The 19,922-nt window shown below is 44.0% G+C and overlaps 1 protein-coding gene across 7 annotated transcripts in view; it reads right to left on the reverse strand.

Annotated features, from left to right (window-relative positions):
* TACC2 (transforming acidic coiled-coil containing protein 2) overlaps window positions 1–19,922 on the reverse strand; it is a 343,330-nt gene that overhangs the window by 127,557 nt on the left and 195,851 nt on the right. For all 7 annotated transcript variants that reach the window (XM_069239186.1, XM_069239188.1, XM_069239189.1 and 4 more), the window contains exon 7: window positions 6,303–6,460. In XM_069239186.1, the coding sequence (XP_069095287.1) occupies window positions 6,303–6,460 (158 nt within the window). The remainder of the gene's footprint in view (window positions 1–6,302; window positions 6,461–19,922) is intronic.

The raw sequence follows: 19,922 nt of genomic DNA on the forward strand, positions 1-19,922 counted from the left end.
GCATAGAGTGTTGTGTATTGGAGTGGAATAGAGTGGGCTCGCGTATAGTGGAGTAGAGAGGAGTAAAGTGGACTGGTGTAGACTGCAGGGGTGTAGAATTCAGATGCCTATAATCCAGTGTCATATATTAGAGTGTTGCATAGTAAAGTGGGGTGGCATGGAGTGGGGCAGAGTGGCATAGAGTAATGTGGTGTAGAGTGTAGTAGAGTAGAGTGACAGTGCTGTAAATGTTGCAGAGTAGAGTGGAGTAAACTGGTGTAAAGTAGAATATAGTGATGTAGGGTGCAGTGGTGTAGAGTAGAGTGCTGCAGAGTGCAGTGGCATAGAGTGGCATGATGTAGAGTGGCATAGAGTGCACTGGCATAGTATGCAGTAGTGCAGAGCAGAGTGGCACAGAGTTTGGTGGCATAGAGTTTATTGGTGTAGAATGGCATAGAATGGTGCTGCGTAGTCACAGAGTGTAGTGGCACTGAGTACATACGTGCAGTGTAGAGTGCCATGGCACGGAGTGGCATAGAGTGGACTGGTGTAGAGCAAATTGGCGTAGAGTGTTGCAGAGAATAGTGACAGTGTAGTCGTTTACAGTGCAGCAGAATTGTAGAATGTAGGGTTGTAGATTACAATGGTGCATAGTAGAGTGCAGTGGTTTAGAGGAGAGTGGCTTAGAGTGGACTGGCGTAGAATGCAGTGATGTAGAGTGGAGAGGGGTAGAGTGCATTGTCATAGAGTGCAGCAGTGCAGAGTACAGTGGCGTAAACTTCAGTGGCGGAGAGTGCAATGTTGTAGAGTGTTTTAGAGTGGTGTAGAGTGCAATGTGTAGAGTACAGTGGTGCAGAGTAGAGTGCAGAGGTGCAGAGTGTGATGACAGAGTGAAGCTGTATAGCGTGCAGTGGAGTAGAGGCAAGTTCAGTGGCAGAGTGGAGGGGGGCAGAGTGGCATAGAGTGGTTTGTTTCAGAGTAGAGTGAAGAGGTGTACTGTGGAATGATGCAGGGTAGAGTGCAGCAGGGTAGAGTGTAATGGTGTAAGGTGATGTAGAGTGCAGGGACATAGAGTGCAGCGGTGCAGAGTAGATTGGAATGGCATAGAGTGGATTGGCGTAGAGTGCAGGGACATAGAGTTGAGTGTTAAAGAGTAAAGTGCATGGGTGTAGAGTGTACTGGGATGGTTTGCAGTGCTGCGAAGTGAAGTGTCAGAGTGGAGTTGTGCTGAGTAGATTGGAGTGGCCTAGACTGGAATGGTGTAGAGTGCAATGGTTTAGAGTAAAGTGGCATTACATTTGTACAGACATACAGTTTTACTAATAAAACTATACAGGGCATTAATGATAATGTGTGTAAATGCCATCACCTAGTGTATTGATTTGTTTTGATCATATCAAAGTATTTGTTTCTAACACTGCTTAGAATAAGCAAAATGTGGTTCATTTGTGCGTTCATCATTCTGACATATTCTGAAATACTTGCACAGTTCATTTAAATGGCTTTGTGTACTAGAAAAAAATATTTTACTACCCCCAATATCCAGCAAGATTGTCATATAAATCCTCTGACTTTATAGCTCAAGAAAGAAAAGTAAACACCAAGCTCCATCAGAAGACAGAGCATGACATTTGATCTCTATCTAAAAAGCCCAATACCTTGCAGTAGGACCACCCAGACAGAGATACAATCCCATGAAACTACCGCTCCACACTATTGTCAGAAGCATCACCTAACAGCATCAACATTACCAAAGCAACTGCGCCCCACACACACCAACAACAATGCACAGTAATACATGGCTTTAGCATTATAGTCCCCACAAAACATTAATCCCATCACCTATCACTACAACTCCACAGCAACATCGTAACACTACCATCCCCACAGCATTATAACTTGAAAGCTTTACTTCTCCACATTCTTACCTACTGGAAGATACATCTGAGCCAATATATGCCTTATTAGGAGGCACACTTGGGGTAATATGTGTGTGTATATTATTTAAATATATATTTAAACATATACAGATATATATAAATATATATATATATACATATATATATATATATATACATATATATATATATATATATATATATGTGTGTCTGTGTGTAATAATACACACACACACATACTTATTACATTATAGAGTGGTGATAGCCATTCTATAGTTATTTATAGTCAAGGCTACCAAAGACAGAAATTTCTCAGAATTGTGCCTCTTAATAACTTTGCTCCCGTATGACAAAGCTCCACAAAACTTGGCAGACGTGTTCTTCCTTCTGCATTGGAGGATGATGCAAAGTTTTGTGGTGATTGGTCAGGGAGAGGGGTGGAGGGAGGGCCTTAAACAAGTTTTGATCCTAATGAATTTTACACAGCCTTTTTGTTTTTTACATAGCAGCAAGCAGCTGAACAGGTTCACATAAAATATGGCTGGATTAGACATTATGGTGTTCAGGGTAAGTAATTATTAAGTTATAAGGCATTTTAACTTTGTGATATCTGTTGTTGTGGTGCTTTTGTGAAATTTTATGGTATTTCCAGAAAAGCCAATGTACATAGCGATGACAAGACATTAGGTAATTGGCTAATGACTGTCCTGACAAAAGTTAAAGGCAGCCATGTTGTTTTTAGGTACAGTTTGACTATATTTTGCATTAACACTTTTAGATCTAGGTAAGTATTAGGTTTGATATTTTTCCCCTAACCACTTTAGTAAAATGGTAATCAGTAGGGGAATGTACTTAAAAGTATGTGCATATTTTTATACAGCAGTACTTCTTCAGATTAACACACTTCACTCAATGCCACTCGACTCTATACCGCTCCACTATGCCCTTCCACTCTAAACTACTCCACTGTACGTTATTCCACTGTGCACAACTCACTCTACAACACTCCACTCTGTTCTACTCTATGCCACTCCACTGTACACCACTTCAGTGTACACCACTGCACCCTATTTCACTGTACATCACTCCACTGTATGCCTCTGCACTGTTCACCACTCAACGACAATGCATTCTACAAAACAACAGCTTACACCACTCCATGTCACTATGATATTCCACTGTGCCTCCCTGCACTCTACTCCACACCACACCACTCCTCTCTACGGTATTCAATTGTACACTCTACTCTACTCTACTCCACTCCACTATATATAACTCCACACCACTCCTTTCTTTTCTATTCCATTGTACATCACTCCACTCTATGCTTCTACATGGTACATCAGTTCACTGTATACTGCTACAATCTACCCTACACTCTACAACACTGCATTCTAGGATATTCCAGTCCACGGCGCTTCAGTCTGTGCTATTCCACTCTACACCACTAAACTGTATCTCATTCCACTATAAGGTAATCTACTATATTCCACTAAACACCACTCTACCACACTCCAGTGTATGGTGTTCCGCTATATGCCACTCCACTCTAGTTGATGTTAAGCCAGTGCACTGTATCTCACGCTACTGTATGCCAGTCCACTCTACACCACTCCACTCTACGCTATCCCATTGTATGCCAATCTACTACCACACTCCACTCTACGCCACTGCACATCACTCCACTGTATACTATTCCAGTGTATGCAACTCCACTCTATTCCACGCTACACTGTTCCATCCTACACCACTAAACTCACTGCCACTCCACTATATGCTATTTCAATCTATGCCACTCCACTGTACACAAATCCACTCTACACTATTCCACTGTATGCATTTTCACTCTACGCCACTCCAGTGTAGGACACTCTGCTGTATGCCACTCCACACTACTTCACTCTATGCTATTTCAATGTTTGATAGTCTATTGTATACTATTCCACTAAATGCCACTCCACTGTTTGCTATTCCAATCTACGCCACTCCAGTGTACGATACTCCACGCTATTTCACTGTGTGGTATTTCAATGTATGCTAGTCTACTGTACGCTATTCCACTGCATAGAGCATCCTGCCACTCCACTGCACACTATTCACTATCCGACATTCTACTGCATGCTATTCTACTGTATGCCACTACAGTCCAACTTACTTCATTGTATGCCACTGCACTCTATGCCTCTCCACTGTATGCTATTATACTCTACCACACTCCATTTTACACCACTCCACTGTACACCATTTTACTGTGTGTCACTCCACTCTATGCCACTCCACTATGCTATTACTCTATGCCAATCCACTATACCTTACCATCCTCTCACCTATTCCACTGTACGGCACACCATTCTATGTCACTGTATGATGTTCCACTATATGCCACTCCACTGTACAGTGATATTGCACTTTACACCACTCCGCTGCACGCTATTCCACTGTATGCCACACCACTCTATGTAACTGCACTGTACACCACTCCACTTTACACTATTCCACTGTATGTCACTACAGTACGCTATAACACTGTATGCCAATAGAGTCTACCCCACAACACTGTACCCCGTTCTACTCTACAACATCCTACTCTATGGTATTCCACTCTACAACACTACACTCGACACCACTACCCTGTATGCCACTCCACGCTATTCCACTCTACACCACTCCACCCTACCCCACACCAGTGTACAGTCTCTACTGTATGCCACTTCAGTGTACACAACTCCACTCTATGCGACTCTACTGTACGTGACTCCACTCAACACTATTCCTCTATATTCCACTACACTGTACCTAACTCCGCTCTATGCTAGTCCACTCTTGAACACTCCCCAGTATGCCCCTTGATGCTACCCAGTATCCAGTATTTCAGTCTATACTGTTCCAGTCTATACCACTACACTGTACCTCACTCAACTGTACACCACTGCACTCTATGCCATTTCCCTCTACAAAACACCACTCTATGCCATTCCGGTGTACAGTATTTCTCTAAATGCAACTTTCCTCTATGCCACTCCAGTCTATGCTACACTATTCAACATTATGCAACTTACACTGTACCTCACTCCACTGTACGCCAGTCCACCCTCCCCACTCCACTGTCTGCCACATTATTCCACTGTATGCCAGTTCACTCTATCACACTCCACTCTATGCCACTATACTCTGTCACTCAACTCTACACTATACAACTTTGCCACTCCACTGCATGCTACTCCAATCTATGACACTCCAGTGTACGACACTTCAATGTATGCTAGTCTACTGTATGCTGTTCCACTGTATGCCACTCCATTCAACTTCACTCCATTGTATGCTATTCCACTCAATGCCACTCCACTGTATGACACTGCACTCTATGCTATTCTAGTGTATGCCACTACAGTGAATCTCACTCCACTGCACACTGCTCCACTCTATGCCACTGCACTCTAAGCTATTACACTCTAGCACACTCCATTTTACGCCACTCCACTCAAGGATACATTGATACTGGGGAAGCAAGACCTTTATATTGAGTGAGAAAGCACTTCTACATCAGGAAAGGGAATACATAAACTGTAACAAAGAAGGACAGACACTAAGGCATAGAGACTTGACAGCATCAAGATAATATGAATATATGGGATGGAAAGGAGGACATCCAGGTAGGGAGCTATGGGCACAGCCACTGGGAGAAGGAGATGCAGACAACAGGGCCAAGAAACTCAGATGAATGCAGTGTCTCAGGGAAAGACAGATGGCAGCACAGGAACAGACAGAAAATGGGACCCAGGAAGACTGATAGAAATTGTATCAGAAACATTGGAACATCTAGACATTCACTCAGGAAAAGGAAGATATGGACTCACACCGGGGCAGAGAGAGACGCCAACACGAGCACTGGGAAAGATAAACATTGACATACTCACTAGGACCAGGGAGACACTTACATGCACCCTGTGACTGGAGGCCCTGAAAGGCACACCAAGACTGAATAGAACACATGACCCATTTAACACACAGTGGCGTGGGTAGAAAGTCCTTAACACTTGCCCCTCCATACAAAGCCTCTGCTTCACAAAAAATACACACTTATAGATGTCTGTCTGCACATTAAGCCAACTAGTTTCTAAAGCCTTGTACATGCCAAGGGTTGGGATATACAACACTTACAGTGGAGGTTGCTCCTCCTACACACAATTGTTGTTTTCACCTTACGCACACTGGAGACCCCTCTCAGCTACCCCACAATGGAGCTGCTAATTTCCCATTCCTACAGAGGACGCTGTTTTCTGCCCATGCAGAAAGTTCGTTCCTCCAAATACATACAATAAACTGGTTCCTCCATAAGCACTGCGGGGTCCTTTCACTGCTTACACAGCAGCCTACAACCCTCCTTCCCTCTTGGTCAGGCACAACCCCATCTCCCACCTGTACCTGTGTCCTCTGAGAGCAGTTGAATCCTGGGGGCGATTATAACGGTCTCCTCCTCTGGCACCTCCTGGGGTAGGGGAGGTGATGGTGGTGGCGGTGGAGGGGCTTTTACCGGGGTGGTGGATTCTGGAGTTTCGAAGGCTTCTTCAGAGTCAGAACTCCTGTGCAAGCATAATAAGAATTCTGTTAATATTAATAATTATATTGATATCACAAGTAATAACATAAACCACAGCAATATAAAATAAGAACCTCTTAGTTAAAAACAATAATAGCAATGCAGTGCTCTGGTAAGTGGTGGGGGTTGGAGATCAATTGGCTTCTCATTGACCGAGATATCAACTGAAGGAGGAGCAATCCTATAACAGCACAACAATAGTGCAACAACATCTCAAGCTATACATGCAAAGCAGACAAAGTACAATGTAGGTGAGAGTTGGCATATTTCGTAGAGTAAATACAAATGCAGCCATAGACAATCTGCAGTAGTTAGCTACCCACATTTAACGTATTGGTTGCTCTCACCAGAACTTCAAAATGTTAGAATCGCTCTATTTCACCACATCTGTGATGTTTTACAATTTACTGATGTCTGGTCATGTTGTACAACTGTTTAATGCGCCTCCAGGAGAGTTGGGAAAAGCACTGTTGTGCCTTTTCGTTTGTAACACAACCGGAGTAAACCAGAACACCAGACATGCTAAAGTCATTTTACAAGGTTGGAGAAAAATCCTTTCACTGTAATGTATAGGGACACAGCATTGAATCCTTGCTTAAATCTTTAACAAATAACAGACTTGGAAACAAAAACATGTTATGTAATTTATTAAGGGATCTCTTCTGAGGTGAGTATACAGAATAACTGGCTAAAACCTTTTTTTTTTTTATGGAATTTTTTTCTGATTCGCAGACGTTTGTTTCCACTAGTGATGCCAGTACATGTCTACATTAAGATACTTTAAATACAGAAATTAATGTAACCCGGAGAGTATTCCAAATAGGATCGACTCACGTTCAACCTGATCTAAAAACTGAGTTTGGTTAATAAAAGTGTAGAGGGCACAGCTTTGACAAGAATGGCATCCATGCTATCCCTGTCGCAGGCAACCAACTCAACTATCAAATGACAACTGCAACCACTGCACATCACGTCCCTAAAGAAACTCACATTCTCTGCTAAACAAGCCTCAACAACAAAATCTCAGCATTGCCATCCAACACTACTCGAGAGGAGAAACCACAGGACCTCGGCAAAGCAATCAGAAGCAATCAGAAGCATGTAAAGCAATATCTGAGTCCAAAACACCCTCAGCGCTCTCAAACTGGCTAGTCAAAGAAAACTCCTCCCAATAAGTATAAAACAAAGCTATCTTCACTGCACAAAAGTACCACTTCATCTGCTAATGCGCCACTGCTACATGCTGCTCCCAGCAGCTAGTCAACATCACATACCAAGAATTAAACTCAACCTTGTTGAACTCAGCATGTCCTAGCACAGATATCTACAATGTTATGAGAGTCAGTTTGTGTCTGGCAGTTCTGGGCTCTACCACCCTGTACTTAACAAGCAGTATGCCGCAAATTAAAGTACACCATTCTTGCACCCCTTCTCAAAAATCGAAGGCAGAGACACTGGCCAACTCCAATCTCTGGCCGGGCTTGCCTTGCCTAGATGATGTCCTTGAAACAAAAAACCCTAAACACATCCTTCATCTGGCGTCCCACTGCATCCTTTCACCTGTGTCTGCCTAGCTCTGGGGTGGGGATTTCTACAATCAGTATTCTTGCTGAATTACTAACATCGATGCAGCGCAAACATGTCCATCCCCTTGTACTTGGAGGACCTAAGATACACGTGGCCACTCAGTCTTTCTCACCCAGGATCCAGCCTTCTGCTGGTTCACATCTTTTCTGCAGACCTCAAACCATTAACAATGCAACCAATATTTGAAATAATCCCAACCATTTACGTTTCTAGTTTAAAGTTGGTTGGGTTGTTAATTCGCTATGAGTTGTGGGGAGGCACTTGCCTAACAAATATGTAACTGTTGCTCAGTGGTGGAGGACAGGTTCTTGTTCGACACCGGTACTTTTAGAGCCAAAGTGACCTCAAAGTGATCCATACGATAGGCTTGTGAAATTTGCTGCTATGGGCAGATTAAAAGAAGGGTACACCAGTCATTGCCGAAGTATGTACACATATCTTTGTGTTACACCAAAAGCAATATCATAAACATTAGCAGCATTACTTTAGGAACCTGGTTCTCTATATGCTGCACTTCTTTTTAGTAAACCACATAGAGAGCCAGCTTCCCACACTGGTGGGACAGTGGTGAGGTCTGTGACTTTGCATTTGCTGATACCACTTGGTCAATAAATGACTACACAAATAAATCCAAAAAACTGCCTTTAGATAAATTGCATTTTTTTTAATTGGTTATTTTCCAAATTCCTAAAAGTAACTTTTAGGGACCTGGTTAAGTCCCTGTAGTTTAACAGTTTAAAACTGTTAAAAACTTACTTCAGTTAGTACTCTAAAACCTGTGTTAGGAACATCTTTTTTCTAGATCCAAAAAGGCCCCAACTTTAGCAAAGTTAAGTGTGCCTCAGAGGGCATGGTAAGGAGTCCGACCTTACCCCATACCTTCAGCTTTGTCATAAGAAGTTAAGGACCCTCTGCAAAGGGTACGAATTCATAACTGGCTCAAACCCTACCCCTGCAAATCTTCAGAAGCTGTTGGAAGAGTATGAGCTGGCTCATCCTACTGATGAGGCCACTGACCTGTAGATCAGGGCAGACTAAGTAAAAAGGAGTATTTAGATCCCCCTCACTTGAAAGAGGGAAACCTGCATCTAGCAGCCAACACAAGGTGTCTAAGGCATCCTTCTCTAGTGAGTATTGCTTAGGTCCCTCAAGGTCCAGTGAAGAACTCTCTGAAGAAGAGATTCTTTTAGAAAGATTGGCTTGAAGAATTGTACTGGAGGACAGGATACTGGTAAGAGAAAGAGCAGAAATAGGTTTAGCACTCAGGAATGGTGGCAACAACTTTGTACCTAGGCTCAGAGTAGGGAACTCTGACCCTAAAACCCCCAAAGGGATTGTCCCCAAATTTGAGGATGGTGATAATATCACCAAATGGTCCACAGCCTTTGAGAGGGCCTGTGTGTCCAGAGAGGTTAACAGAGAGCACTGGGGCTCTCTCCTTTGGAAAATGTTCTCAGGAAGTGCAGGGACAGACTCCGGACACTGAATGAGGCAGATGTTAGGTCCTATGACATCGTGAAGGGCACCCTGATTGAGGGTTTGGGCTTACTCCTAAAGAGTACAGAATCAGGTTCAAGGAGACTCAAAAACCCAGACTGAATTGTGGGTAGATTTGTGTACTTTTCAGTAAAGACATTAGGTAGCTGGTTAACAGGTAACAATGTGCATGATTTTGAGGTGCTTTACAATTTATTGATGAAAATGCATCTGTTGAGAAATTGTGTTGAAGAAAAGTTACATCAGTACCTGGTAAACCTAGGGCCACTTGCTCCTCAAGAGTTGGGGAAGAATGCAGACCATTCGGTAAAGACAAGGGTGAGCAAAACGTCCACTGGTGGGGAAGACCACAAAAAAGGAGGCCAAAAACCCCCAAGGGAAAGAGGGCATCCAGGACAAGGATAAAAGAAAAGTCTTCTAAAGGCCCCCAAAAACCTACACAGGAGGGTGAGCCCTGAGACTCTTCACAATCAAAGGATGGGTACAAAGGTAAAACCTGGGATTCCAAAAAGGCTTGGTGTCATGGCTGCAAGGCTCTCGGACACTGAACTGGAGACCATACCTGTCACCACAAAAAGAATGCCTCTATTGCACCTGCAGTACATGCAGTAATAATTCTCCAGATGATATTTCAGGTAGGCCCTGACCATGTCGGTGAGCCTCCTGAGGCAACTCTAGTCTCAAAGGGTGGGGTAGATGTAGTTGCCCTGACTGTCTGGTCCAGTAATCTGGAGAGATACAGACAACATCCACATATTAATGGGATTAGGGTTGAAGCACTGCAAGACACTGGGGCCATTGTCACCATGGCGACTGAGCAACTAGTGTCCTCAGAACAATACTTGACTGGTGAGACATATGCAGTACTCAAAGCTGATAATCAGGTGAAGGTGCATCCCCCGGCAATGGTAATCTTGGAAGAGGGAGGGGTTACTGGCCAGAAGAAGATGGTGGGATCTCTTGTAATCCCTGTATAATGTCTGCTACCCAATGATCTGGAGTCGTCAGCATGGGCTGAGGTCGAAAGAAAGACACATGCAGCAATGATGGGTATACCTGAATGGGTGTATGTAAAAACAAGAGCACAGAATAAAGCCCAAGGTGAAAAATTCGAGTTGGAGCCTGGGATAATGGCCCAACCCACCAAGAGAAAGGGTTAACCAGTTTCTAAACAGAGAACAGATCAGTTCCCCTCTCCTCAGGGAGAAGACCTATCAGCCCCAGAAGGCACTGTGCCCCAGGAGGTTGTGCCTTACACAGAAGAGCTCCTGGGCCCAGGGGGACCCTCTAGGGAAGATGTGTGCGAGGGGCAGAGGACGTGTCCCATTCTTGAAGGCCTGAGACAGCAAGATCAGGATAAGGGAGATAACAGTCGCTCCCACTGGACCTATTGGGAGGGGGGACTCATTTACACTGAGGCCTGATACCCCTAACCTGGTGCCACTAGAAGAGTGGTAGTGCCTCAGCAATTTGAAGGATTTCTTCTCACTTTCGCCCATGATATCCCCTGAGCTGGGCATCTTGGCCACACTAAAACATGTGTAGCAGGATGGTGAACCATTTCTACTGGCTAGCTCTGTCCCAGAAGATGAAGGAGTTTTGTACCTCCTGTGGCACCTTTCAAGGCAGTGGCAAAACAGGTGGCCACCTAAAGGCCCCCTTAATTCCACTTCAAGTGTTTGGGGTTCCCTTTGAAAAGGTAGGGATTGACATGGCCGGTCCTGTTGACTCTCCAACTGCATCAGGAAACATAGTCATGCTGCTTGTAGTGGATCATGCAACCAGGTATCCTGAAGCTATTCCCCTGAGGACTACTACTGCCCCTGAAGTAGCTAAGGCCCTCAGTGGTATCTTTACCAGAGTGGGCTTTCCAAAGGAGGTGGTGTCAGACAGAGGTACAAACTTCATGCCTGGCTACCTGAAACACATGTGGGCTGAATGTGGCGAGACCTATAAGTTCACTACCCCATTTCACCCATAAACCAATGGCCTTGTTGAGAGACTGAACAAGACACTGAAAGGTATGATTGGTGGACTCCCTGAAAAACTCAGAAGGAGAAGGGGTGTCTTACTTCCATGCCTGCTTTTTCCTTGCAAGGAAGTGCCACAGACGGGAGTGGGTTCTTCCCCCTTTGAACTTCTGATTGGGCATACCATAAAGAAACCACGTTGTCTTGTGAGGGAGGGATGGGAGAGACCTCTCAGAGAATCTGAACAGGATATTGTGGACTATGTGCTTGGCCTTCACTCCAGAATGGCTGAGTACATGGAAAACCATCTAAAAAAACCTTCAGGACAGCCAAGAGCGCCAGAAGCTCTGGGATGACCAAAAGGCTGCACTGGTGGAGTTCCAACCAGGGCAGGAGGTGTGGGTTTTGGAGCCTGTGGCTCCTAGGGCCTTCCAGGATAAACAGAGTGGACCTCACGCTATCCTAGAAAAAAAAAAGGGGAGGCACCTACCTGGTGGTCTTTGGCTCTTGCAGGAACCCCAAAAGGGTTATCCATATTAATCGCTTTAAACCCTATCACGAAAGAGCTGAGATGATCATGGTCATGGACAATGATGAGGGACGGGAGGCGGAGATTGAACTCTCCCCGGTGATTTCTACTGCAACCCCACAGATGGCTCAGTTGAAGGAGTGGTCTTTTCAGACACCCTCTATGACCAGGCAAGTCTTGCAGCAGTATGCTGAGCTCTTCTCTTTGACCCCTGGTCAGACTATCTGGTGTATCCATGATGTGGATACTGGGGACAGCTTATGAGGCAAAAAAAGGAGTTTCAACCCAGTCAGTGTGATTTTAAAGGTGATAAGACTCTATGGCCCTCATTATGACCCTGGAGGTCTTCTGACTACCAGGGCTAATATGGCAGTAGTTCCACCAACAGGCTGGCGGTACATACCACCAAATTATGAGATTGGTGTGCTGGCTGCAGACAACGCGCCACTTTACCACTCATACCGCCATGGCAGTAAGAGCCGCCGAGCCAGGGAAGTCCATCTACAGCCCGGCGGCCGACAGAGTACCGCCCCTGGCATTATGAGCTGGCCTACCGCCATGGTTTCCGTGGCATTAGCAACGCCACAAAAACCATGGCGATAGGCCCTACTGGTGACAGGGAATTCCTTCTCCGTCACTGGTAGGCAGCTCCCTCAACACTCACCTGACACCACCCCCCCACAATCCAAACTCACCCCCCCATATACACATTACTCCCCCCATTCCCGATACACAACCTGACACCTCCACCCCCCTCTGATCTACTCACTCACCCCCCCTCCCCGCATACATGCACACACACACACAACACCCCCCCGACACTCCCACCCCCCTCCCCTGTCAGAAGCCTGACTTACCTTGGGCGAGGAGGTCTTCCGGCAGGAAACGGGAAGGGGCGCTGCTCCACCAGCAGCACCCCGCCAGCAGAACACTGCAAGGCTGTATTACTGATCATAGTACAGCTGGTGGCGTTCTACTGGCGTGACAGTGCTGGTGGTGGTAGCGCCAGCTTACCACTGTCCACCACCATGAGCACTGCCGGATTTCCGCCCTTATTGTGGTGGAAGTAAGGCAGTGCTCATAAAATGGCGGACGGATGGTAGCCGCAGTGGCGGAATATTGGCAGCCGTCACCGCGGCGGTAGGCAGTATGTACCGCTGAAGTTAAAATGAGGGCCTATATGTCTTTTGCTCTTACATATTGATTTGATGCAGATTTGTAGACGTGTAATATCGGATTGCATTTGATCAACCCTAGAGTTTAGTCTGGAGTTAGTATAATAAATCACTAATGCCTGGATTTAGAGTTTGTCTGAATCCAGTTGCTTTATATCGCACCAGATACATAACCGAACCCTTGGGTACGGTAATTAGCAGATGCGACAAATAGCACCTATGAAGAGTTTCTGGGAAATTCCATGCAGATTTGGATTCTTTCTGTACCAAAAAACGCTTGGTACAGTAAATATTGTACCCTTTTCATTGATAAATTCCAGCAGGTTTGACCTGCCGAAATTTAGCAAAAGGTGAGATATTTAACACACCCTGTGATTAGCAGAAGTGTTCAAAATCACTGAACTTATCATTCCGAACCCTACGAAAGCGGGTTTATGCTAGGGGCAGAAAACACCAACCCGCTCATAATCAGGGCCTAAATATCTGGTTCATGATGGGATGTCCGGGTGTTGTCCTTTAATCAATATTGTGCCCTGCTTTTAAGTGCAAGCATCATCCATTAAAGGTCTGGCAGCAATATCAGTTCTCCACTGTGGCAAAATAGTGGGCTCCTGAAGTACATCTGCACTTATTCACCAGCTGATTGTCACTCTGACTTCTTAGCTCCTTACCCTTTTCAGCATAGGAAAGTCCTGAACTACTGAGCTCCTTTTCGCTGGTATGGGACTGGCATAAAGATACACTGATACGGGGCAGGTCTGGGGGTATGCTCCTTGACATAAGCTGAGCATAAGTGCAAAAAGTACTTACAAATGAATCATCTTGTCCAGAGTCAGTTATACTACGAAGGGAATAAAAATGCACAGCAGAAGCATAGGAGCAACATATGTGTCCTTCCTCACCAAGTACCAGGACATAGAGGAAATAGGGATCCACTCCACAGCTCAGGAACTGACTCCGCACAGCATCACAACAGAGGGCAAAGCCAAGAGTCTCACACAAGGACAAAAGCCTGCCTTCCCCCGAGCTCAAAGGCACACACTCAGGACAAAAGTGGACTTCATCTCTTGAAACAGCTTTAACTGTCATGTCAGCTGTACGTAACCAAATAAACTAAAGTAATCAACACATGCATATATAAATATATAGAGGGGCTTTGAGGCAGCCCTCTACACCCATTGATCTATTCAGTTGTTGTTCATATTTTGCTTCCGCCCACAACATACAGCATGAAGCAATAGGACAGCTCACTTCTCCCATTCGCTGTCTTGACTGAATGACAATGATTTAATCAGTAACATGTTGACATGCACCTAGCAGGAAGTGCACTGTAGCGACAGGGTTGTTGCCAAATACGTTTTTTTCCAATGCTATTTTCTTGCACTTTTCGTGGTTTTTTATTCGTGTATTTTGTCTATGTTTTTGTGTTACAGTAATGCAAAGCCAATGGTACATTTTCATTGTGCCAATAAGAATCATATTCTCCTGTGATGTGCATTAAAACTGAACAGTGTTTCTATACCTGTCCTAAGTAGACCTGCCTGTTAGGAAGCACACTTGCTATTCTATTAAAATATGTTTTTCATTAAAAAAAATGTATTGCATGCACATGACTGCCACATTTAGCAGCATGTTTTATTTGTTTTCTTGTTTTGCGCCTATGGACACATTTTAGCTGTCTGTGTAAAAATAAAACTATTGCGGATCATACCATAACTTACAGAGGGCTTACCAAGCCCACTGCTTACAGCTGGTTAGCTTTCTTGTCATTCGCATTTGCTTGCATCATATTCAGTGGCTTTCCTTACTCTTCTTCTGTGTGTCCCTCCTTCGGAGCACAGCTTAACATTCTTTTAATTGGATGACTTGTACGCTCCCACTGCTCACATTCAGGAAACCACCTTATCTTCTTCCTTCAGCATTTTACAAGAGAGTGTGTGCTTTCCTGCACATGTCCTTTTGTGCTGCTCCCCCACTTCCCTCGCTCTGTGCTGCTCCCTCCCTCACACCACCCTCAGCTTGTCCATTTCTTCCTGCACTCTGGCTTTTTTTTTGTCTTTTTTTATGTTATTCCACTTCAATGTTCTCCTGCCCACTCCCTTTTGCTACTGTGTAGACTCCTCCTCCTCCATCGGCTCCCCCACCCACTCCTCCTTTGCTCTCCTAAAACCTCCTTTTGTGGTCCTTTAGAGGCCATTTTTAGGTTGAGCGTACAAGCGCTTTGACCTTTGTAAGTATTGTGGCCTTTTAACCTTGCCTTTCAAAAATTCGTTATCAACATCAGTAAATGCTTTACGTTTTCCCTCCTTGGGGTGGTCTTGCTAACGCCTTGCAGAATGCCTCTGTTCTGTTACATGGATAATTGCACGATTGCAGACACATTTGATTGCAAGCAAAATCCTTTTTCTTTTTGTGTCTCTCCTTTGCGCTCATGTTCATGGCAGCCATGGCGCTTTGAATCTGCTCGCTTATGTCAACTGTTCTTCTTTTCATTTTCAAAGTATGTGGCAAGAAAGGCTAGTTAGAAATTTACAATGCTAACAGCTCTAACTTGGGCGAAAGTGAGACTCATTGCATTGCAAATGCTTGTTTTATTTTTGGAGGGACTGGCAACTTCTATGTGCTGTGGGGTTGCTCCGTTTTCCTAAATATTTTCTCTTTGTATTTACTGCTCCAAATGGCACCCACGGTCTTCGGATGCTAAATAAAAATGGTAACTAAAAAACAAAATGGCAGCTGCATCATACCATATGCATGCACATGTAGGGTAATATGTGCAAGTACATATGTCATCATACTGGGCAGCCACAGACTTATGATACACATGTGCAAGTTTATGTCATCACGCTCTTGTTTTTTTTATTTTTTTTGCTGATGCGTCACAGTTTCAGCAAAAAGTATCTCATTGATGCAAATATTTTCAAAGCCAGTATGTCATAACTGTGAGACATATTAGGTTTGCCAAAGCATGTTTTATTTGTGTGGCTTTGTGCTTGCAGTAAAAAAAAAATCACACCAGGTTGCCAGGGCCAGAAAACTGTGATCTGCCAATTCCTTTTTTTTTCTAACTCTCACTTCCCCATAACCATCCCCATACTTGCCATTGAACATCTTCCTGCCCAAGCATCAGAGAGTTCAGGGAAGGAGGAAGAAGCCTCATGGCCACGGGTAATATGTCTGGCCACACTTCAGCACGTACACATTGGTGTTCATATAAGCAAAACACTGACATCTTAAAATAAACAAAGGGGGCTGGCTATACACCTGTTATTTCCACCACTTAGAAATCAACAAATTGAAGAAATAAAGATTATATAAAAACAGGTTGGTAGTATTTCAGGAGGCTTCCTAGCATACTAAAACAACTTGCCAATGACAAGTGTGTTTAAATACGTTTTTTGTAGAGAATGTGAGATTGGGCAGGGTTTTTAGAAATGTAATAGCTGATTTCTGTTGAAAGAGATTCCGGGGAATATTTTTTCAAAAATACCACAGCAATGTCTTAGCAGTGGGGAAAAGAGTAAGAACAGTGAATGGTACAGCGATGAGGGAGGATAGAGAATTTGGGTAGGAGGTGCCCAAGAAAACGATCATCTCTTGTTTTTATAGGATGTGAGCATAAAGGACCAGAGAGACACCGAGTTCCAATAAATTGAGACATATTTGAGATTTCATTAGAGGGATAGGAAGGGTCCAAAGATATGGATTTCTTCGATCTAGAAGCATTATGAGAAATTGGAAGAGAAGAAAATATTACAGTGAGATGAGGAGTCGTACGCATATCACAGAGATAGGAGGTGTTGAATAATAGGACACCTAGGACTGAGCTTTGGGGAATACCTACTGGACCGAAGACCACAAAATAAAGAATGAGTCAGTGAAGTGGCAGGAGAAGAACCACTCAAAGCTGAAGCCACTGATTTGGAAAAGAGTAAGGGCTGAGAAGGATCAAATGATCGTCTTCGTAAAAAGCGTAGGTCGCAGTGTACGATTGCGGCTAACAGGCAGTTGCGGTTGGCAGAAGCGACACCAATGTAGACGTGAGAGAGGTGTCCGAGTTCAGTACAGACCATGTAACCCTGACTGAAGCGATCTAACAGATTCTTCTGAGCAGGTATGGAATGTGTCTGATGGAAATCAAACCTTTCGGGATTTATGAAAAGAATGCTATTTGAGAAAAAAGTCAGTAGTTTGAAGAAAAGGAAGAGCCAGCCACTGGTTTTCTCAGAAGTGGTAGAACGACGGTGATTGTAAAGCATGATTGGTTACCAGTGGTAAAAATCAGGTTGAACAGTCAGAAGATAAGCAGAAATGGTGATTCATGAGGAGGGCAGGAGAGGTTTGAAATTTACAGCACAGCACAGATCAAAGGGCGACTAAAAGCAGCAGCTGGATTTCAGTCTAAGTATTATTACAGTCAGAGGCGTGACAGAGAAGGAGGTGAATGCAGCATGGGTGCCAGCAAAGAAGGACATAACAACCATTGGCAAAGGCAATAGGTCTTGCGTACTGGTTTTGCGAATGGTTCAAGCCCTGCTGAACATCAAAACTGATGCTGTGCAGCATGTGTTGTAAAGAAAGAAGAAAGATGGCATGTTTTATTGTGCAGCAGCAGGCAGTAATGTCATTGTTCTAGAAAGCATTTCATTTAGCAGGCAATATTAAATAATGTGTCTAACAGATTCGTGGGTAGGAACTGAAGCAAGGGGGTTTATCTGAGATCATGCAAATAAAGGGGAGAGAATGTTTTGCTCACTTCTACAGTAATTGTTTATACAACGCACATCACAAAATGATGTGTACGTTGGTGCTTAAAAAATGTGTCATTATTAGCCAATGACGCAGTATTCATTTTAATCTAAAGCAGGGGTCTCCAACCTTTTCTGTAATAACAGCTACTTATGTTCAATAAAAATCAGCCGAGCTACTAATATTAGTGATGTAATAGTAACCACCCAATCCAAGATTATGAAAGGTGATAACATCAGTGCATTAGGCATGGTTTCCAGCTGTAATGTAAAAAAAGGATTTGGCAATATATGAGTAATACATAAAAGCAACAGCTGCAAACCCCCGGCACCAGTGTATAAATGAGTAATACATTTCTCCAGCTCAACAACAGTCTCTTCAATACCGTGCTTGCACTGTCTAGTTGAGACATAAAACGGGTTGTGGGAGCCTTGAGCAAAGCAGAAAAAGAGAACCTAATGTTGCAGATTGATGCCTTGGTATTGAGTTGATTATAGCTCCACGAAGAGCAGGAACAAGAAAGTTAAGCTCCTATTTGTATTTTTCAACATCCTCAAGACATTGAGAGTACATTGTGGTGTAAAGGCATCTGATTTATGGATATATTCTGGGCTGTATATTGGAAGTTAGTGAGATAAAGGCCAAGAGTTCAAGACTTGCAGCTCACTGTGTGTTATTTAGATGTTCAAAGTATTTCAAGTTACATGGAAGAGATATGATCTTGGCCTAAGTATGCAGGAATGAAGCTGGCGTTTACGCTCCTCTTAAAGATGAGAGTTAGTGTGAGGTGGGAGGTGGTGCCTCCAGAATTAGGGGGCAGGAGCATGAGCTGAGAGAGGTGGATAAAATTTGGGTTGAGAATTGATTGAGTGAGGTTCAGGGGATTACCATCAGAGTGCAGAAGGGGAACTGTTACTAAAAGCATGCTTGGCGAGGAATTGCAAGAAGCTGCTTACCTGATTCTGACCTTTTCTAATTTATGATTCATATTCCACAGTGTTCTTTGCGAAGTAAAGCATAGTTGATGAGAGATGTTACTGAGGTCATCAAAGAGTAATTCAGTGAAACAAGGTGTGCGACAGCTAACCACAATGTGCTCGTTAGAAGGAGCCTTGATGGTTTTGGAGTATTCTAAAGAAGACGAAGCAGAATCAGAGAATAGAGTAAGTTAATAGTGATTTGTGCAGGAGGATGCGGATACCAATTCATTAGTGGATCAATGGTACAAGGGGGAAAAGGTGGCCGGCCTGGTATGGAAGAAGGTACTGCAGACATTAGCATAAAGTCAGGTCTCAGTGGTAGTGTAAAATGGAGTGTGGAGGGCGGAAACAGAGGTGGCCAGTGATAAATGAAGTTTCATTTCAAATCTCTCTGTTGGCTTATATACTAAGTGAGATGGTTTGAGGGCAGACTGCCTGTGAACTTCGATAGTGGGGTCCACAGGTTTGGATATGTGGTTGCTAGTGCGCTGTTAATTTGGACATCTTGATGCTACTGGAACACATGAGCTAAGAACCATTGCGGGTAGGAATGGGGCCTCTAAAACAAAGGAGTTTATGGCCTTTTAAAAGGTGAACTGGTGTATGTTGAACTTAATGAAGAGGGGCAGAACATCCCATAGAGTTCCAAAGTCCAATTCCGAAACGTTGTAACAGGTGGACTGGTTCATAAGTCCACTGACCAACGTGACCAAAACAGTCAACAGTCAAGCCATCTAGAGATTGGCACCACAGGTGACACAAGGTGTGACTGAAGAGGCCACCGGCATAGTGGATGAGGGTGTTTAATGTAAACGTTGAAAGCAGGTGGCACAATGGGAGGTGCACCAATCTATAAATTGATATGGCCAATCATATCAGGTGTGAAAAAGGGGGTACAGCGGGGTACACCTGGAGAGATGCATCAGTTTATAGACTGAACTTGATGTAAGAGATGAGA

The sequence above is a fragment of the Pleurodeles waltl genome, chromosome 6 (genome assembly GCF_031143425.1).
Source record: "Pleurodeles waltl isolate 20211129_DDA chromosome 6, aPleWal1.hap1.20221129, whole genome shotgun sequence".
Taxonomy (NCBI): domain Eukaryota; kingdom Metazoa; phylum Chordata; class Amphibia; order Caudata; family Salamandridae; genus Pleurodeles; species Pleurodeles waltl.